The following is a 22,163-nucleotide window of genomic DNA, read 5'->3' as shown; positions in this document are numbered from 1 at the left end:
GGGCAATTTTTATTTTCTTCTTCATTTCAATGTCTTCATCTCAATTTAATTTTTTCTACAAGGAGCATGAATTATTTCTACAATGAGAATGAATTATTTCTATCAGAATAAAAGAATAACCCTTAGAGGTAATATGCTTCTTAGCCCCCAAAGCCCAGCTCAAATGCTGCCTTGAACCTAACAGGAGAGCTCCCTGGGGATTAGCAGCTCTGTCCTCCAAAGCTCAGGTGCCGTGTCCTTCACTCCCCTTCCTATGGACTGAACTCTGTCCCCCTAATATTTGTATGTTGGAGCCCTAACTCCTAATGTGACTGTATTTGGAGAGAGGGTCTCAAAGGAGGCAACTAAGGTTAAATGAGGTCATAATGGTGGGGCTCTCATCCAAGAGGGTTAGTGTTCTTATAAGAAGAGACACCAGAGATCTCACTCTCTCCCTGCTTCTCCATGTGTGGACACAGTGAGAAGGCTTGCAAGCCAGGAAACTGAGTCTTCCAGACCCTGATCTTGGCCTTTTAGCCTCTGGGAATGTGAGAAAATATATTTCTTCACTTCAGCCGTTCAGTCTGCGGGGCTTTGTTATGATAGCTTGAGAAGCTGGAGACACCCCTTTAACAGCAGAGCAGAGTGAGTTGGGGCCAGGGTTTGGGTCAGGGGTAGGGTGCCCATGAGAATCCCCAGGGGCGCCTGTGGGGAAGACAGACTCCCAGATATGCCCCCAACCCCCACGGATTCCAAGTGGGCGGATCTGAGGTTGAGACTGAAGGCCTCCCTGATTTTGAGAGAGGAGGTCTCAAATTTGAGAGAGGGGGTTCCAAATTCTCAGGAAATTTGGCAATTCCTGGCCCGGAGGATCTCACGGGCCCCTCTGAACCCCACCTTCTGCTCCCATGTCACTGAAGCCCCAGTGCTGAGCCCCTGCGCTGTCCCAGTCAACCCCCATTTTTATACATCAGGTCATTCTAAGTCGTCCTCTTTTGCCTTTTTTCCACATTAAAGCATGAGAATGCAGAGCCCAATGGATGAAAATAAGCTGAAAATTTATAAAACAGAAAAGTGAATCCATGCACATCCCTGGAAAAACGGACAAAAGTGCTTCAAGTTACCCAAAAGTTTGCAAAATGCCCCATTGGAGGAACAAAACATTACCAATACAGTCAGCCTTTTGTGTCCACGGGTTCCGTGTCCACAGATTCAATCAACCATGGATCAAAAATACTCAGGAAAAAAAAATCCCGGAAAGTTCCAAAAAGCAACACTTGACTGTGCCACACGCTGAGCACTACGCTGATTCCACATGGATGAGGTGATGCATGTGTGTACTCTATTATAGCCTATATCCAAACACGATGCCATTTTCTATAATGGATTTGAGCATCTTCAGAGCATCCTCAGGGTCCTGGAACCAGTCCCCCATGGATACTGAGACAATGACGATACTAGAGAAAACAGAGACGAAGAATATTCATTGTCTTCATTGTCTATTGCTGCATAACAGATTGCCCCCAAACTTAGCACCTTTGAACAAGTTTCTGAGGGCGGGGACTCCAAGAAGGGTTTAGCTGGGTGGTTCTGGCTCAGAGTCTCTCATGGGGTCATCAAGCTCCTGGCGAGGGTTGCAGCCCCCCGAAGGCTCACTTGGGGCTGAAGGATCCACTTCTGAGTGCACTCACGGGCATGTTGGCAGCTTGGAAAGACGCCTCAATTCCTCCCAGGTGGAGCTCTCCAAAGCTCACATGGCACCTTGCTTCCCAGAGCAAGAGACCAGAGAGAAAGGTCCAAGACGAAGCCTCAGTCTTTTATAATCTAATGTCATTGTGACATACCACCGTCACTTCCACCATCTGCTGTCAGTCACACAGACCAACCTCCTGGTACAATGTGGGAAGAGACCACAAAATACGGCTGTGAATACTGGGAGTCACGTTGTTTGGGGCCATCTTGGAGCCTAATTATAACTTTTTTTTAAACCAAATTTACATTTGGACCAAAGTAATACAAACCAACACGTTTTTAACCCAATTGCCTTCAACCTGATGACAGGTGGCTTTGGAACCTAACTGGGAACATAAATGAGGGCATCTCCTTGTTTCCTGTGTGTGGTGAACTGAGTAACAGTCCTTAAAGTGATTCAGGTCCTAATTCCTTGAACCTGTATAATCCCAGATGGAAAAAGCATCTCGGCCTCCCCAGCCGAGGACAGGGACGGTGCCCGACTCCTCTCTGCACTGCCAGGTCCTTGATGCAGCGTCATCAGGAACTGAGGGGAGGGAGGGACGAGGGATGACAGATGCTTGCTAATGTGGCAACTCCTGGGCCTTGGCGAAGGGCTGTGCCTAGGCAATAGTCTTTGAACCAAAAAAGAATTGACTGGAGACAGAGGGGAAAGGCATGCGCACCCTGAGCCACCGTCCCCTTGCTCTGGTCACCGAAGAGTGAGATGCTGCTGGTCCGAGAGGCCCGTGTGTGTTCCTTGGCAAATTTGTGCGGTGTATCCTTAACGGTGGGCAGCGTTTCAGGCTTGCTCAACCGGGAAATGTGGGATGACACACTTAGCCTCTGCCAGCACTTTGTACTTTAACCATTGCCTCCTAGTGACCTATGGCCAGAGATGATAACAGGATGGGAAATTCAGTTGACTGGGTTTTCCACAGAGCATACATTCAGGGTCCAGAGTTTATGTCTCCAGGACTCTGCTCACAAACACTGTTAAAAAGCTTTCCTACACTTCTTCTAGCCCTGAGCCTCTCTCTACTGGCCCTTTGTTCATCTTAATCCTTTTAAAGGGGGGCAGACAGAGGCCCAGATGGAGGAAGTTGCCCAAGGCCACACACAGAGAGGCTGGGGCGGGGACCAGGACTCTGACACTCAGCCCTGTGTCCTTTTTACCATCCTGCCTGGCTCTGTGATGGCTGCCCCCAAATTAGCTGTGGACTTAGAGGAAGGCATCGAGCCCAGTCGTGAGGGTCACAAACTGGACAGATCCATTACAGAGCCTTTGAATGAGCAAGACATATCCCCTTGATTTGGTAACGCAATCTTTACTTAAGCTTTTCACTTTTTATTATGAACGAGCTTAAATATAAACAAAGAATAGAAAGGACATAACAAATTGCCTGTGCCCATTAGCAGCCAGCTTAAGTACTTTTCAACACCTGCTGTTCTTGGTAACATAACTTAGAATCATCTTTCCCCTAGAAAACTAGTGGAGACACACACTACAGCCAGGATGATATTTTCAGATTGCAAACTGGATCGTGTCAACCTTGCCTCCCTCTTCTTCAAAACTCTAATAGTATCCTCTGCAGCAGGAAGTTTGGACAGAGCAGAGTCCCCGCCCAGCCCCAGACAACCTATCCCTGGACTACATTTTTTCCCCTCTGGACTACTTTTTTAAGTGAGAGAAAAATACACTTCTTTCCGATTTAAGCCACCTAGATTTGGGTTTTTTGTTTTCTTACATCAGTAGTTCAAAAACCTGGCTACATATTGGAATCCATAGAGGACCTTACAAACGAAACAATAAAACCAGTTAACCAGGTAGAACGCCAGGGGATTCCAGCTCACTGGGCCTGGAGTGCTGCTCAGCCATGGGCGTTTCTCAAAGCCATCCCGGCGATGGCAACGTGTAGCCACAGCAGAGAACCGCTGCGTAAGTCTGTGTGTCTAAACTCATTCTAACTGATACACGGCTCAGCTGAAAGGTCTTCTTCTCCCAAAAGTCCCAGGTGGAGGGTGCTCAGGGCTCCCTCCAGGGCTTCTGCTGAGCTTCATGCTAGTTTCTGTTAGTGGTACCTGACAGTTTATTGTATTGGTTTTGTTTTGGTCAGTCTCCTCGCTGTCCTCTGAGCTCCTCCAGGGTGGGACCATGTTGGATCAGCGATTTTCAGCCAGTGTGCTGCAAGAATTTTCCAAACATGCAATACCTGTTTAGTCAGGGGCACGACTTTTTTCCCCTGAGATTGTCAAATAAAAAGAAAAAAATGATAACTGCCAACACAACAATAGCCATCTGATGTGGAAAAAAAAAATCAAAATTATACCTCTTTTTTTGTCCAATTGGCAAAAAATATATTTTTTGGCGTGCCACAGAATTTTAGTAGTTAGTTTATATGTGCCGTGGGATGGAAAAGTTTGAACACCACTGTGTTAGATCCATCCAGGGTGCTGGCTCAGGAGTCAGGGTTCTTACCGGGGCCTCCAAAGCCCTGCACGGCCTGGTCCCAGCCCACACCTTCTGCCGCTTCCAGAGCCAGCCACCCCTTCATGGTTCCTGCTTCCACTCTATTTGTCTTTCCCTGGTCCCTGGAATGTATCTTGACCCCTCCCACCGCAAGACCTGTGCATATGCCTGTCCCTTTCAGCTGTACCTTTAACCTGCCTCTTCATTTAGTCAATCCCTGCTTGCCCTTCAGCTTTCATCCTGTGCTCTTGCTACTCAAAGCGTGCTCTTGGCACCAGCAGCATGGGCATCACCGGGAACTTGTTAGAAATGCAGAGTGTAAGGCATTTGTAGTTAAGAAGGTTTAAGAAGGTCCCCAGAATACGTAGGTTGCGATGCTGACCAGTTCTGACTCAAAAATAGGATTGGGGTGGAGGCGGGAGCACGGGGGACTCTGTTTGCTGTTTTCAGAAGAAAGGCTTGCTGGGTAAACGGAAGGCACAATGCCCGCCAGAAGGATGCTGTGTCCACACGTGAAATACTGTTGACCGCCTGGCCTGCTCCAGCTAGACTAGGGGCCATAAACTCAAATGCCTATAAAAAGCTGTAAATGAATTCATCATTGTATTTGTTTCCTATTTGTTAGTTGTAACAAAGTATCATAAACTTAGTGGCTTAAAACAATACAAATGTATTAATTTATAGTTCGGGGGCTCAGAAGTCTGATATGTGTCACACTGGGCTGAAATTACAGTGTTGGCAGACACGCACCTGTCTAGAATGCGGGAGGAGGGGGAGGGAATTTTGTATTTGTGCCTTTTCCAGCTGCTTGTATTCTTTGGCTGGCGGCTGCATCACTTCAACCTCTGCTTCTGTCATCACATCCCGTCCTCTGCTGTTGACTTTCCTGTCTCTCTTTGATAAGGAGCCTTGTGATGCAACACTGGGCCCTCCAGTGCAATCAGGTTAGCCTCCCCCACTCCAGATCCTCAACCTCAGACGCCCATGTGCTGCCACGTGCTCCGCTCCCACCCCAGTGCCATCGGGGTGCTAGCATGACAGCCTGGACTGTAGTCTGATCTTGGACACTCATCCTCGGTGTGACCTTGGGCAGGTCCCTTTCCCTTTCTGGTCTCAGTCTCCTCAATTTTACACCCAGGGCAGAGGGAAAGAGCAAGGGAGCCAGGCAGGCGAAGGGAAGCTGCACTTGTGGGAAATATTCAGGTCTGGTTTGACAACATTCAGATTTTGGTCATATTCGCAGAGTGTAGACTGTACTTAGAGGTACCCTTAGGAGAAAAAGAGGGAGAAAAGGGTATATGCATCTTTATTTTAAAATTCCCATTCCTTTTAACTTCCTTAGTATTCTGAGCCAGTGTTCCACCTTCAGTTCAAATGCAGCGAACAGAGGCACCTGTTAAGCTCAATGTAGAATAAACACCCAGTACAATTCACATGTCTTTTTATTTAGAATCTGTCTGTTCCGTTCATTTGCTCAGAGCCTGGAATCTTCTCCAGTGACTTCTTAGACATATAAGGCTCCAAAACGCCGAAGGCTAGAAATAGCTTCTTCCCTTACCTGGCCCCTGAAAATACATCTCTGGGTGACATTCCTTGCTGACAATGACCTGACTGTGGCTTATGTTATCCCACAGTTTCCCCTTCAATCCTTTTAGTCCAAACACTCGCAGTGGCACCAGGCCCAACATCCGTTGCAGAGGCCTGGATATTTTCTTTGCCAATGAAAAAAAGCTGAATCTAAAACAATCCTGAAACACAGTCAACCCCTCTGCAAAAATAATTTGTGCCTTTTCCCCTCAGCCACTGCGCGATCATCCTTCTATCCAAACCACACATGGCAGGCATTGTGGAAAGTTTTAGGTTTTCCTGTTTTGTTTTGTTTTTTAAGTTTGGGATGCTTTTAACAAGTGCCTTGCGACATGACTGCTGCTTTCAGCCCTGGAGCCAGCCACAGCCCAGGAGGTGCCAAGGGCGAGCGTGTGGGGTGGAATCTGGAGACAGACAAACGGTTCACGGGGTAAGTCTGTGTCTGAAAACCACGTGCGTTGGAGTTATGGAATTCCCAAAGGCCACTGAGACTGGTGCTTCCCAAATATGGTTGCACATCAGAAGCATGTGGGGCCCCAACATGTAATCATTTAGAATCTCTGAAGGCAAGACCCAGGGAGGTTGTAAATTTTTTTTTGAAGTTTCTGAAGCTCAGCTAAGTCAAGTGCACTCCTTATCTACAGGATTTTGCCAAATGGTTGTCTAACCCTCCTTGTATTATTTCAGTGATGAGGGGCGCGCTGCCTTCCAAGGCGGTCCCTGCCATCTGTCCTTAGCAAGCTGTGCTATGTCAGAAGTTCTTCCTCTGCCCCTGTCCCCTCCCCTTGCTGGCCTGCCTTTCCTTCTAGGATCCCACAGACCACATCTGCTTTCACCCTTCAGAGATTTGGAGGGTGCAACCTTGTCCCCTGAGTTCTAAGGAGCGGACCTCCCCAGTTTCTTCAGCTCCTTCTCCTAGGACACAGCCTCCAACCTCTCCCGCCTGCCACAGCTTTCCATTTCAGCCTGACGAAATGAAGACTGAAACTAGTTTTGTCATGGACCCACTGTGGGCAAGGGCTTGCGGCAAGGACTGTGGGCATCCTAAGGATGACACGGTAACAGAAGATTCCATAGAGATGTTGCTTAAGGAAAGAACGATGGGAAGTGGTCAGGTGCAAGCAGAAGAACGTGAATGATACTGTGGAGAGGCAGGGAGTTATCGTATTTTGCTGTGTATAATGCACACTTTTTTGCCCACATTTTCTAGGGAAAAATAAGGATGTGCCTTACACGTGGGTAGTACTAATGCCGTGTTTATACAAATGTTTTTAATTATTTTATTTATGCTTATGCATTAAAAGTGTAACTCTAGAAAGCAATAATGATCTCCATAAGCAAAATAATACCCAGGAAGATGCTAATTGGTTTTGTTTCTAAATATAAATAAATAAATCAATATTTGAATTTAAAAAATTAAAACAGAAGATTTTTTTTTCCTGAAAGTTTGGGCCAAAAATGTGGGTGCATCTTATGCGCAGCCAAACATGGGTAACACAGAGAATCAGGGGCTGACAACATTGCTGATGGGCCAGAGGGGAAAGTGGCCCCGGGGGAGCCCTTCGGGACCACCCCCCAGGACAAGATGGACGTGGCCCACCAGCATCATTACTGTCTGAAGCCACCTCTGAGCTATTTAGGTCAAGACACACCCTTGCAGCCATGATTCAAAGAGCAGGTAGCCAGAGTGAACCTGCAGCCACAGAAGCCACCCCACACCCAGGAAGCCAGGGAAAGGACAAGGAACACTAGTGGAGACAATCCTCACATTTCTGCCACCATGCTAGTGATGTTCCAAAGGGGCAGGACTATACCTCCCACCTGCCACATCTGGCAGGGGTACTGCATTGTAATCAGCAGCACATAGTTCACATCCGGAACTCGAGCTGCACACAAGGCCTGGGAACTTAGTCTTTACCCTCCCAAACTGTCCAGCCAGGAGGAGGGTGCGACACAGATGAGTGAGCAAGAGATCTGGGAGTATGTCCGTCTGGGCGTCCTCTATGACAGTGACAAGATGGAGACAAGCTAAAGGTTCCATCCACAGTCCTCCCTACTGTGGAATTCTATGCCACCTTGGAGAGAATGATGTAGTCTTATAATTAATTAGAGAAATGAGAAAACGTTCCTAAGAAATCCCTAACAGGGGCAGGGTGGGGGGAGGGAGCACGCAGCAAAACAGAAGGCACCATATCATTTTATTTCAACTAAAAGAATTTTTGAAAAGTGCAGGAAAAAACAATACCAGCAAGATAAATGACAACTTCTGGATGAAAGGATAGAAGGTAGTTTTTTTTTTTCTTTCTTCACCCTCTCCTGTTTCCAAGCTTTCTATAGTGTGCATATATTCTTTTTATCCTTAGGACAAAATTTGCTTTTTAAAAATGCACAAGCATAAAATCTTCATGGAACTGGGAAAAAGAGCAGTGAAGGTTGAAACAGAAATTGAACAAAGGTAAAAACAGAGGGGGGAGGAAACAAGAGGGCAAGGAGAGGTGCAAGGACCGCAACCTAACTAGGAGTGTCGTGCAGGAGGGGAAAATGCAAAATATTGTATAATTGGGGACCAGTCTCAGATGGCTATGTGACCTGCGGAAGGCCTGGCCCTTTCTGGGTCTTTGTTTCCACATCCAAACAAGCACCTTAGGACCCCAGGTCTGAACCGCATTGCAAAGGAGAGCACGCTTGAGTGGTGCAGTTCCCCTGGGGAAGCGAGATGAGGTTGAGCCACTCCACTGGGAACCCTGACCTCTCGGCCCCTGGAGGGAGGAACGACCGGCCCCTGGAGGGAGGAATGACCGTGACCTTGAGGCTGCCGCCCCTCCAGCGCAGAAAGAGCCTCTTTGGCTGCTGAGCCTCTGGGATTAGCGGAGGCGGGACCTGCGGCGCCCTCTAGGCGCAAAGCGGAACTACCTGGTGAGAGCCTGAAGCTGCACTTGAGAGAAAGCCCGAGCCTGCCGCAGGTAAGTTCCCACCTTACCCTCTCGAACCGCCCGGGCAGGCCGCAGCTGCCGTCAGCGCGATGGAGGCTTCCTCTCTAGGCCTCGGCTTACGCATGCGGGGGTCGGTCTTTTTGCCTGGCGTGCGCTCTAGGACCTCACCCCTTTCCCTGGACCCGAGTCCCGAGGCGGCACCTGAGGGCCCGGAGGACGCAGTCCTCCCCTCCCCCTCAAACCTTTCGGATTAGCTGGACCTCAGTGCTCCCGCCCACCTGGCCCACTTCAGCGGGGGGGCCCTAACGACGGTAGCCGGTGGTGGAGAGGCCAGAATGCGCGCCCCTCCACGCAGAATGGGTGAGGGCGGGCGGCCTCCTGGTCCTGGCTCGATGACCCGTAAGGTCCGATGCTTGGCACAGGGGGCACTAATACAGGGAACCAAAGAGACTGCCCGTAGTCAGGAGGAAACACAAAGCTAGGACTGCGGGAACCTGGGCTGAGGCTCCTCTTCTTACTTGCTATGTGTTCTCCGTGAGTCCCTGAAGCTTTCTGATCCTCAACCTTCTTCCAGAATGGGGCTTATCACCTTCTCTAATCACCCCAGGGCTGCTAACGTTTGTGTGAGTTCACTGCCAACCAAGTGGCCTGCAAACTGTAAAGCCTGGTGCACCAATGAGCAGTGATCTTCCTTCATGTACAGAGAGGTGCCAGGACAGACCCCACAGGGGCCTCTAGAGCAGGAACAGGTTTGGCTTGGCCTAACAGATTTCCCAGCCGCAATCTAAAACCACTTCTCCGACCGGTTTAGCCTTTCCACCCCCCTTCTGTGGACTGGTGACTCCTCCTTACACCCATTCCAGTGGACTCCTCCCTCCTGAGACTCTGGGCCGTTGGTGCCAAGGCTGCTTCTGCCCAGCATGGGGCAGAGCCCTGAGCCAAGTGGAACCCTAGTGCATCGCTGATAGGCTTGCTGGCATAGGGCCCTCCTCACCCACAAGGGAGGGCATTTCTGGGCAGCACTGATTTGTATAGAGCTGAGGACCTGGTGGGGGTGTTTTTTTGGATGAGTTCTTTGCTCCTCTCCATGCCCAATGGCAGAGGGTAGGGAGTAGGGGGTTTGGGGGCGGGGGATGGGCAAAGCAGTGCCTTTTTGCTGTTGAGTGGGGCATTACTCCCACTCGAGAGAGTAAAGGTGGAGGACTCCCTGTCCTGGCTGGGGAGTGATGGCTTCAGTGAATCTAGGAACTTTATACACCCTTTACATTTCATGGAATACATGTTATATACTGTTTAAATTTTACAGCTGCTGATCGGGTCTACACTGTTTTCAGAGTTGTGGGCAAGATACACCCAGGCCCTTCTTCCCAGCTACTGCTGGACTTGCCGCACCCCTGGGAGGCTGAGGCCTGTGCCTGGGGGGCTGGGCTAGGCTGGCAGCTGCCAGCTCTGACGCCCTGGGGGGAGGGTGACCGGCTTCCCTCCACACCACCCCATTCAACACAGCCCCAGGAGGCATTTTACGTAGGAGGCGTCTGAGGCACAGAGTTGACCTGATGTGAAGTAGCCCCTGTCTCTGAGTCCTTTTGGTCTCTATTCCATTCTCAGGTCAGTTAAACAGCCTTTTTGGAAATTTACGTAGCAATCATAATTCTAGGCAGCCAGGGCTATGGCAATGAACAAAACAGGAAAAGAAATTCTTGTCCTCATGGAGATGATGTTTTATTGGGGAGAGGCAACACTAAACATATAAGCGTGTAATGTCAGCTGGGGAAAAATAAACCACGGTAAGAGGGATAGAGGTGAAGAGAGTTGCAGGGGTTGTTTTGTTTTGTTTTGTTTTTTTCCTAGTTAAACATTCTCACATTCAATACAATCTTCACCTCTTAACTGGTTGGATGACCTTCAAAAAGTTATTTAACCTCAATGAGCTTGTTTCCTCATTTGGAAATTTAATATAATGCCACGTACTTCTCAGAGAAAAGGGATTAGGAAGAGTAAGAATAGGTATAAGTAAATACACCGCACAATGTTTAACACATACCTTCCCCACTTTCTCTCCACTGGCCCAATAGCAGGGTGAAGGTGTCTTATTCCTTCCTCTACTTCCACAACAGCTCTCTCTGCTTAATCCAGGACTGGATGTGGCCAAGCGATCCTCCCTCTCAGTCTGTTGTGGAGTTGAGGGTCACCTGAGGTGTTTGGATCTCAGGAGATATTTGAGGTCTGAGGGTGTAGGCCTGGGCCTTAGGAGCAGAACAAACTCAGAACTTTGGGTGGGTTGCCCCGAGGATAAATCCGTCTAAGGAGAAAATGTTCACTGGATGCTTCTTGAAGAGCTGAGTTCTAGCCTTATTTTTACTGCATCTACTGTTCCTGGACAATTATATGGGATATAGGAGCCCTTAATATGAGAGGGACCTCCCCAAAATGAAATTTATTTATAAAAAATTGTGTATTCTTACATGTTTAAACTTCAGCCACCTTCAAACTACTCTCCATTTCATTCAATACCATCTAGACTTTTTTCCACTGCTCAAAACAGTATTTGAACTCATTGATTTTGATGCTTTTTAGTGCTTCTGCCATTTTTTTCACTTCTTCCACATAAGCAAAGCATTTCTCCTTGAGGACTTTTTTCATCTGTGGAAACAACAACAAAAAAGTCACTCAGGGTGAGATCAGGTGAATAGGGAGGGTGGGGCAAGGGGGTCACGCCATTTTTGGTCGAAAGCTCCTGAATACTCAACACGTTGTGGGCAGGTGAACTCGTAAATCACCCACCATGAAATGGACAAACTTGTTGAAGGAGTCTTCAAAGAAATTCGCTAAAGCCAAAGGCAGCCTCTCACAACAGTGCCAGCTGGTGCACTGATACAGATGGGTTCCTAGAACACTCACCTAGTGGAGAAAGCCTGTACTACTAGGGGCCCCCCTCCTGTTTTGGAGGGGTCCCCCCTCATATATAATTGCTGAATGAATGAATGAATGAATGATGAATATATGGATGCAATCACAATCAAATAGTGATTAAGAGACTGGGTTCTGAACAGCCTGAATTTGAATCCTAGCTTTCTTTTTTTTTTCTTTAAGTAATTTATTTACTTTTCTAAATACATTTGTCTCTACCTTCCCCCCAGAAAGTTTCAGTTTTATAAATGGTGGTCAGGGAAGGCCTTGCTGAGAAGGAGACATTGTAGCACGGACTCAGGAGAGATGAGGGACTGAGCTGGACGCTAGATTGTACCCCTTAACAATCCATGTTTTTTTGAGGTGACACCCGTTATGCTCAAATCTGGGAACATCTGAGCTGGTGGGCTTTTGCGGGCCCACCTGAGTCCCTCTCACCTGTTCACCTGGTTCCTCCTGTCCCTCTCCAGAGCCGTCAGTATGCTGCGCTTCCTGGTGCCCCGGCTGCTTTGCCTCCGAGGCAGGACTGCCCCGTACTCTTCGGCAGCAGCCCTTCCAAGCCCCATCCAGAACCCAGACATCCGGTACCACCAGCTGTTCATCAACAATGAGTGGCAAGATGCAGTCAGCAAGAAGACCTTTCCAACAGTTAACCCCAGCACGGGAGAGGTCATTGGCCACGTGGCTGAAGGGGACAAGGCTGATGTGGATCGGGCCGTGAAAGCAGCCCGAAAGGCCTTCCGCCTGGGGTCTCCATGGCGCCGGATGGATGCCTCCGAGCGGGGCCACCTGTTGAACCGCCTGGCCGACCTAGTGGAGCGGGATCGGGTTTACTTGGCCTCACTGGAGACCTTGGACAATGGGAAGCCTTTTCAAGAGTCTTATGTCTTGGACCTGGATGAGGTCATCAAGGTGTACCGGTACTTTGCTGGCTGGGCTGACAAATGGCATGGCAAGACCATCCCCATGGATGGTGAGCATTTCTGCTTTACCCGGCACGAGCCCGTTGGTGTCTGTGGCCAGATTATCCCATGGAACTTCCCCTTGGTCATGCAGGGCTGGAAGCTTGCACCGGCCCTTGCCACTGGCAACACTGTTGTTATGAAGGTTGCAGAGCAGACCCCCCTTTCTGCCCTGTACTTGGCCTCCCTTATCAAGGAGGCGGGCTTCCCCCCTGGGGTGGTGAACATCATCACCGGCTATGGCCCCACAGCAGGAGCGGCCATTGCTCAGCACATGGATATCGACAAAATTACTTTCACCGGCTCCACTGAGGTGGGCCATCTGATCCAGAAGGCAGCCGGAGATTCCAACCTCAAGAGAATCACCTTAGAGCTGGGCGGGAAGAGCCCCAGCATCGTGTTGGCTGACGCCGACATGGACCACGCTGTGGAGCAGTGCCACGAAGCCCTCTTCTTCAACATGGGCCAGTGCTGCTGTGCAGGGTCCCGGACCTTCGTTGAAGAATCTATCTATGACGAGTTTCTTCAGAGAACAGTGGAGAAAGCTAAGCAGAGGAAAGTGGGGAACCCCTTTGAGCTGGACACCCAGCAGGGGCCCCAGGTAGACAAGGAGCAGTTTGAACGAATCCTGGGCTATATCCAGCTTGGCCAGAAAGAGGGGGCAAAACTTCTCTGTGGTGGGCAGCGTTTTGGGGAGCGTGGTTTCTTCATCAAGCCCACGGTCTTTGGTGATGTGCAAGATGACATGAGGATTGCCAAGGAGGAGATCTTTGGGCCTGTGCAACCCCTGTTCAAGTTCAAGAAAATCGAGGAGGTAATTGAGAGGGCCAACAACACCAGGTATGGCTTGGCTGCTGCTGTGTTCACCCAGGACCTGGACAAGGCCATGTACTTCACACAGGCACTCCAAGCTGGGACGGTGTGGGTAAACACGTACAATATTGTCACCTGCCACACGCCCTTTGGAGGCTTTAAGGAATCTGGCTTTGGGAGGGAGCTGGGGGAGGATGGGCTGAAGGCCTACACGGAGGTGAAGACAGTCACCATCAAGGTTCCACAGAAGAACTCGTAAGAACATCCACCCACAACCTCTTACCGGTGGTCACCAAACATTTTTTAGCCATGGACCCCCTTTATTTGTTCCAAATGAACTTGTAGGACCTCAACTAATGAAACAAAATCATAGTTGCTCTAGTTAAAGCAGGGATGGGTGCTGTGCTGGGAGTCCTAGCCCTCTCTGCTCCAACCCCAGCCCCCTTGGACATCATGAGTTACTTCTATGAAACCTTCAGGATCCCTGGAAGATAGATTAAAAACCACTGATCTGGACTTTTAGTTCTTCCTGCTGACCCAATGGCTTTCTAATGGATTAGCCTGGTGGCTTAGTGGACGGGCTCACCTCAGACATGGAATTAGAAGACATTAGGAATTTTGATGGATGCCAGATCTTGTTTCCATTCTTCAATGACTTAACCTAAAGATCAAGGGTTCTTTTCCTTCTCTAAGTACCAGTTGTTGGATATTTTGCTTGCTTGCCCTTCATTTTGCTACTGATTTTCTTTAATTTGAGGGAAGGAATGGGCAAAGAATGAATTTACATATCCATTCCTTTACAGTAAGCTCAAATAACACAAATGTCCATCAACTGCTGAGTGAATAAGCAAAATGTTTCTGTGGAATATTCCATATACTTTTCAGCCATAAAAAGGAATGGAGTACTGACACGCTGCAACATGGATGGTCCTTGGAGACATTACGCTGAACGAAAGAAGACAGACACAAAAGGCCATGTATTGTGTGATTCCATTTATATGAAATATCCAGAGCAGGCAAATCTATAAAGATAGAAAGTAGTTCAGTGGTTGCCAGGGTGTAGGGGTAGAGGGAATGGGAATGGGTATGGGTAGAGTAACTGTTAATGGGTATGGGATTTTTTTGGGTGGGAGGTTTTAAAATACTCTGGAATTGGATAGTGGTGATAGTTCCACAACTTTATTACATACTAAAAATCAGTGAATTGTATACCATATTTTGCCATGTATAATGTGCACCCATGTTTTTGTGCACATTATACATGGGATTACTATACCCATTATTATACCTATGTTGTATAGTCATTGTACCCATGTATGATGCACATCCTTATTTTTCCCTCAAATATTTGAGCAAAAAATTGTGCATTATATGTAGCAAAATATGATAAGGTGAATTTTATGAAATGTGAATGGATTTCAATTAAAAATTAAAATAAACTCACATTTTGTTTGCCAATCCATTTTGTGTCAATATTCTCTTGTTGCTGAATGTTTTGCAGAGTCTTGGGGATGGAGGGGACCCACGTAGTCCCCTTGTCAAGTCATCTTGTCATCTTGTCCCCAAGTCATCTTGTCAACCCCCAGCCAGGCGCAAAAGTCCCCGCCACAATATTTCTAGTTTTGTTTTGGTTTTCACTTGGCTGGCTGGGTGACAAAGTGCAACTTTAAGACCCACAGAGAAAAGCTCTGGTTCCTGCCTGGAACAAGTCCCTGTCAGGTCTCATTTCAAGACTTCCACTGGCATTGTCCTCCATCGTCTACCAAAACACTGCCCCTCAAGCCATGCTCCGTATCAGGGCCATCCTGATGTGCTGGGATTTCCAGAGGTTCAAACCTGAGAGCTCAGTGTGTTTACTGTTAATTTTAATTTCCCAGTAGATGGGCGTAATGCCAAGCCAGCAGGCCACGGCACCTAACCAGACTGCTGAGCCCCGTTCTCCTTGTCTTTCACCTTTCTGTCGCATTAATAATGAATCATGCTACTTTTAGGTCCACTCAGTCTACTACATGCACACCGCCCCCCCACATGGCATCTGTTTAGCATCCTGTTGTCTACCCTAGGCTTCAAGATGATTTTGTTCAGTATCTGACTTTGGAGTTGACCTGAAAATGCTTTCTGGGGCTTCTGAGTCTGTTTAGTCCCCTCATCTCTCCTTCCCTGGACCTCCTTTCTGTGCCATTTGTCTAAGGCTGGGGTGACCCTGACTGTCCCCCAAAGTGCACTTTTTGTCTCCTTCTCTTAGAAGCCATTGGCACTTTGCATAGTAGTCAGAGCTTCTCACGAAACAGGGAAACAGGAGTGAGTAGCTGGGTGAATGGGGGTCCCTAATGACCATCAAGCAATATCCCAGTGTTTTAACAAATCCATTGTTCGTTTGCCTCTCAGTACGTCTAAACCTAGAGCAACTTGGTACAGGGTGTCCCGGGATGGGTTGGGACTGGGACAGGACAGTCTTCTGGGTCCCTTATTTTGATTCCTGAAATTCTGTGACTGAGGAGACAGATGAGTCAGATTGCTGGCCATCTCAGCCCCCTGCCTCTGCTCTCATCGTCACTGCTCTGGGTACAGGGCCGTGTGAGCGGGGAGGTTGAACTTGGCATCCTTTAATGCAGACACTTGCACGTAGATGCTGCAACTTTGGGGCACCCACTCATTCCAACAAACTACCCCCAGCTCTACTCTGCCAGCTGCTATCTGTGCCAGGCACCTTTACACGCCACTGAAGCCTCACACAAACCTATAAAATAGGCAGTGGGGTTACCCTTCTTTTTTTAGATGAGGAAATGGGAGGTGAGAGGTTTCACATGAAGCTCATTTGGGCTCACTTTCCCATGTGCATACATAGCACTCTGGGCCAGAAAGGGGACCAACTGAGAGCCCATCTAATCCAGCCTCGACTCCTGAAGAGCCCGAGGACTCAGCTTTGCTGCATCCATTGAGGCTGCTGCTTGCCCACAGCAACATTGCTTTCCTTGATGGGATCCCAGATGCTAGGCACTTGAAGAACTTTGATTTGGTTTGGCTCTATTCTGGGTGTGAGGCTGACCTCTGGTGGCCACCTGGTTAATTAATTTGCTCAGATTGTTTGTTGGTTTAAAAAAAAAAAAAAAAAAAGGGCTTCCAGGTTCTGGCTCCCAGCCAGTTGCGGGGACAGAGGATTGTGTGAGGCAGCCCCTGCCCTCTGACTTACTTCACTTGGTGTGATACCCTCTAGGTCCATCTGTGCTGTCACAAACGGCAAGATCTCATTCTTTTGTATGGCTCATAGTACATTGTATATAGGTACCACATCTTCCTTTTCCATTCTACAAATGGGCACTTAGGTGGGTTCCATATCTTGGCTATTGTAAATAATGCTGCAGTGAACATAGGTATGCATAGGTGTTTTCAAATTAGTGTTTTGGATTCTTCAGATAAATGCCCACATGTGAGATTGCTGGGTCATGCGGTAGTTCTATTTTTAATTTTTTTGAGGAAGTTCCATACTGTTTTCCACAGTGGCTGCACCAATTTACAATCCCATCAAGCATGCACAAGGGTTCCTTTTTCTGCACATCCTCATCAGGCACTTCTTAATATTATTCCACACTCGGTAAGTAATCATGGTGGCCCTTGAACAGAGATGTTCAGATAGTAAGGAGCCAGGATGCAAACTCGGGTCTTCCACCTCTACTGCACCCACTCGGCCCAGGAGAAAGGCCCAGTGGGAGGGACATGGGATCCTACTAGACAAGAAGGAGGTAACCAGGCAGAGCGATGCAGGAAGGGTGTTCCTGGGAGAGGGAATGGCATGAAGTTTGTGAAAAAGCTTGGAGGGTACGAAGCAATGGTGGAGGAAGGGGAAGGCAGGGAAGACCTGGGAGGGGGGCGGGGCCTGGGCTGGGAAGGGGCTGCCCGCCCTGCAAGGACGTCCACACACGTCATCCAGAGGTGGGAAACCGTGAGAGCGGTGAAAGGAAAGTGCGAGGATCACACTCCGGTTTCTAAAGCTGACTCTGTTTCAGTGGGAGGACAGGCTGAGGGGGCGACCTGAAGCTGGAGGCCACTCGGCACCTCTGCCCAGCCCGCCATGCTACTAGCCTGGACCAGGTGTGAGGACGGGTGGGAGACGGCGGGAGGCAGGAGGTGACGGCGTGTGGCTGCTGGGGTAACCCAGTGGTGGCGGTACTAGCACAGTGAAAGGGAACCTAGCTAGAGGAGCGGGTTTGGGGACAAGGTGGTGAGTTTATTCGCTTATTCAACACTTTTTTTATTGAGTGCGGCACCCCTCGGCACCCAGTGAAGCCTGGTGCCTAGTCGGTGCTCTGCAGATGTTGTAAGTGGTGGGTAGGTTTATAAATGGAGATAAGAGAGGCTTCTGTCCCTCCCACCCCCACTCCCACCTTCTAGTGATGACGATTTTTACTCTTCCCTCGACAACCAACCACTCCCTGACTCCCAGCAGGGGGAGAGTTGAGTGTGAGGAAGAGGAGACGCAGGTGAAACTCTTCCACCCCTGGATGCCCCGGAGGCTGGCCTCAGCGGCAGTTCTGGCCCCGGGAGCTCTTGCGGCTGGAGGGGACGCCTGCCCCACGGAGCTAGGCAAGCGCAAGTTTCGGTGTCTAATTCTGCCCTGGGTGACGGGTTTCCAAGTTCTGAATTCATTATTGAGCTGCCGACGCCAGGGCACTTTCGTTTCCCTTAATTAATTAAAATATCACATAATAATCTTTCTCTGATTTAATGTTCAAGAGGCCCTGGCGAAGGCTGGGAGTGAGGAAATTCATTAGAGGAGATTGTTCACTGTCGATTGATTTGCTCATTCTTATTAATTTTTCCTGCATCATCCATCCCTGGGGGGAGAGGGGAGGGCAATGTTTTTTTTTTAAAAAACATAGGATTAAATTCACCATAAAACCTGATGGAAAAAAAATCCATTTTGACTAAAAATCAGACTTTTTTATTTAAGGTCGGAAGTGGGAACATTTGGGATTGGACACTGGTTTTCAAATGATCTTCCTTGCGCTTAGTTATAACTCACTTGACAACAGAAGACCGAGATTCAGGCTGCTTACTGCTTATAGCACCAAGTCCAATCCTTTCCAGTGGCATTTAGGGGTGTGGCCAAGGCCCCCCACCCACCCACTTGCCACCACAGCTCCCAGAAGCCGCACTGGTCACAACGCCCTGTTTCCAAAGTAAGCTGCGCGGCTCCACCCCTGCTCCTTTCACATGAGGTTTCCCTGGCCAGGAATCCCCATGCCCACTCCAGTCCCCAGCTCAGACGCCGCCTTTCCTCTTTCAGGAAATCTTCCTTGATCTTCCCCCTACTCTGATCACAGAGCAGACATTCTGTGCTTCCTGGAAGGACAGTGACTTCATCCCACTCATCCCCCCCCACTGGAGTCTCCCCTGAGTGCAGGGCCCAGGTCCCACCCACGTTCGTATGGCCAGTGTCTGCGCCCTTCTGTCCTCTGGAGAACGCCACTCGCATGAATGTGGAAGATGACAGAGGGCGGGGCTCGTGAGTGAATTAAATCCTACAATGTTCATACAGCGGGAGACCCACATTCAATAAGAGCTAGAAGAACCGGGCCAGCAGCAAACGATTAGGACTGGTTAATAATCGCACGCAAGGTGACCAGGCGGGGCTGTGACTATAGCCAAGGTGGGAGATGAGGACCCGGGCAAGCAAAACGGGGGCAAGACGCAAAAAGGCTGCAAAGACTGTCCTTAAAAACATTCATTTGCAGTGCCCAGGGGTCATACGATGTCATCACATATACGACAGTAGGGTGGAAAACCAGGTTCAGGGAAATCGTTTTTTCCCAACGGCAGTAGCCACCGCGCCCATCCTTTCAGCCCGGGCAGAGGTCTTGGGGCTCTCGCCGTTGAGAAGTCATTAGGCTGGGACTTTGTTGGTTTTGGTGAAAGCTTCAGACAGGGTAACGGTTGTCATTATTTTTGCAAATAATCCTGATGCTAAACCCAGCCTCGTGCAGTTCTCCTTGCTCAGCTCTGACCTTACGCGGCTCTGTCCACCCTGCTCTCTGGGTCTACGTCCAGCTTTCTGATTTTGACGAGGCAAATCTGAGGGGATTCAACTGATTTCATTAAGTGTGCTTATTAGCAGATGCATGCTGTTCTGCTACCTTCTCCAGGGCCTCAGCATCCGTTTCTCCTGAGGGTCTCAACACCCACTAGAGAGGGAGGCGGTGCTGAGTAGAGAGTGGATGTGAGCATCCCCAACCTCCAACAAACAGAAAGAGCTTCCGCTTTGATCAGTTTCAATTCTAATTTTATTCAAAGAAAGGGTTCCAATGTTTTAAAAGTCTGAAAACCACCCATCTAGTTTCATTCCTTTCTTATTCAAAATGAGGAAAGTGAGGTGTAGGAAGTGAAGGGAATTTGTTCGGGCTCACACAGCAAGCCAGGGAGGAGGTCCCAAGGGAACCCCGCGTTCCTAGATTCCCAGGCCAGTCTCCTGCTGCGCAGTATGCCAGAGTGATGCTGCCCCAGTATTTCAAATGTGAGACAGCCGGCCTTAAAAGCAGAAAATGCAGTCTCAGAAAGGACCCCCAAATGGCATGCCCGCGGTGGGCAGCAGACATGGGCCTGGACACGAATCCCTGAAACCTGGGCAACTGGCTGCACCTTCCTTCACGTAGGTATGAGTTATCCTGAGAAGCAGCACCACGGAGAGGAAAGAGCACCAAGGAGGGCCAGGCAGCCCGCGCTCTGGTCCTTCTCGGAGGTCTTCAGACCCTGGGCAAATGCTTCCCTCGCGGAGCCTAGTTTCTTGGTCTGCAAAGGGGGAGGCACATTAACACTCACCCTCCCTGCTATCCTGGAGCTGCAAAGTGACTACAGATGGCTTTGTGGACTTTAAGGACTATCCACACATGAGATCCCAATTTAAAAAGTTTAATTGCCTAGGATTTCTATTTTTTTTTTAATTCCAGATATTAAATATTCACCTTTCTTTCTTCATTAAAAAAAGCAAGCCTCATTCCTGGGTGAGGTCAAAATATTGCTAAGTAAAACATGTTCTCTTCCACAGCCAGAGAAAGCAGAGCCATGTCTCCACTGCCCACCTGGCTGGAGAATCCTGGGCTTGTTCACGAGTGGGCATCTTGGTCCCCAAACGCCCAACCACGGGGCCCCTGAGTCCGGTAAAGTGTTTCTTTAAGATGAGAAACCAGCAGGAATAGGAGAGCTACAGCCAGCTGTCTATTCCCTAGTATGAAGCAATGGCATTTGTTTTTGAGGAAATACCAGTTTAAAAAGAAGGCTAAGGCCACACTTCCCGCATTTTTTTCGTAGGGCCATCCTACTCTAGCATGGCAGGGCTGGAAGGGCCACAGGTAACATCCAGTTCAAATGCCACATTGACAGGTGAAGAGACCAAGGCCCAAAGAGGGAAGGGAACTGTCCAGGTCACACAGCAAGTTAGAGGTCAGGCGGGAGAGAGCAGGACCCTCTTCTTCCTACAACACACACTAAGTCACAGAGCTCCACTAATCAGTCGCAGACAAATGAGGTCAGGAGGCCCAGCTGCCGCATGCCCCACCCAGCCCTTTAGAGTTACAAATGTTACCGTGACAGGATCTTCCCTGGGAGGGAGTAGTTAAAAAAAGAATTCTCACAGAGCAATTCATTTCAAAAGTATAAACAACCACGTGCAGTTTGTTTTCCCAGTGTTTGCCCAGCTAAAAACTACATCTGCCTATGAATCTAGTTTGTGTCTAATTTTTAAAAACATACAGAAGGGGTCTTCTACAAACAGTTTTTCCAACTTGTCACAGAGCCAAATGATCCATGACTTGACTTTTCCATCATCCTGTGATCACTGTTTCCAAGACCCTAGGAGAAAGGAGGGAAAAGAGTTAGAGGGAAGAGGCCTGCCCTGCCGCCACCGACTGTGTGTTAAGTGGAAGGTGAGGGAAAGGACCCTTGACTTTGAATCTCTCCCCGGTGAGAAGTGCTGCGGGCACGGGGGCGGGGCGGCCATGGGGCCCTGCGGAGGCCCAAGAGGTACACGCACGATCAATGGGTGGATGTTTCAGGCAGAGTCCAACTTAATGTGAGGAAGAACTTCCAAATACTGGAAAACCCAGGGACAGCGCGCTCGCAGTGGCGAGCACTGGAACACCCGGCGGAGGTGCGCACGCAGGAGCCCACCCACAGGGCGCGCCACGGCGGGAACTCGAGAACCGGGAGGTGCCGGTGGACTTGAGATTCCATGGCTCCCTTTGGAAAACTCATCTATAATAGACTGTATTCATAGCCAGGTATAATTTCTGTTTTTTAAAGAAAAACATTTATACTTGGAAACTATATATTTAAACATGAAACATATAGATACATACATATATGTATACACATACATATACGCATACAAGTATACAGGACAAAATGTCTCAACTTGATTTTTTTTAATATATTTATAACAATAAAACAAAAAGTCCAGTATCAGGGCAACTGTAAAAGCCATTTCCTAACTGCATTTCTATTTGATGATTTTACCTTATATCTTCCTCCTCGTTTCTAGGAGCTCTAACTACTTGCATCCACCCATCCTTCAACCCCACAGGAAGCCACAGCAAAGTCTTCCTTTGTTTCCCCGGCTCTAAGCTGCTTCACTTGCCTCAAACTCACACACGCCCCATGCTGCCTCAGTATTGCATTCCCTGTCGTTTAATGATGTTCACTTTCTGGTTTCCTGGGCATCCCTGACAGGCCTGATGAAATAAGGCCTTGCACACAGAAGGTGCCTAACAACAGTGGCCACATACG

At 48.8% G+C, this 22,163-nt stretch overlaps 1 protein-coding gene across 1 annotated transcript; it reads left to right on the top strand.

Annotated features, from left to right (window-relative positions):
• Positions 1-8,594: 8,594 nt before the first annotated feature.
• On the top strand, positions 8,595-14,836 carry ALDH1B1 (aldehyde dehydrogenase 1 family member B1). Its single transcript, XM_054584635.1, has 2 exons — positions 8,595-8,730; positions 12,081-14,836. Exon 2 carries the CDS (start codon positions 12,091-12,093, stop codon positions 13,642-13,644), a length of 1,554 nt encoding a protein of 517 aa, XP_054440610.1. The 5' UTR covers positions 8,595-8,730; positions 12,081-12,090; the 3' UTR covers positions 13,645-14,836.
• The last annotated feature ends 7,327 nt before the right edge of the window (positions 14,837-22,163 follow it).

This window comes from Pteronotus mesoamericanus, unplaced genomic scaffold (assembly GCF_021234165.1).
Source record: "Pteronotus mesoamericanus isolate MK-2021 breed Mesoamerican mustached bat unplaced genomic scaffold, CSHL_Meso_final contig_78, whole genome shotgun sequence".
NCBI lineage: Eukaryota > Metazoa > Chordata > Mammalia > Chiroptera > Mormoopidae > Pteronotus > Pteronotus mesoamericanus.
This window is presented reverse-complemented; position numbering and strand designations above follow the sequence as displayed.

Bases quoted from the DNA above. Each gene is read 5' to 3' on its own strand.
- ALDH1B1 (XM_054584635.1), top strand. From the start codon at position 12,091: ATGCTGCGCTTCCTGGTGCCCCGGCTGCTTTGCCTCCGAGGCAGGACT.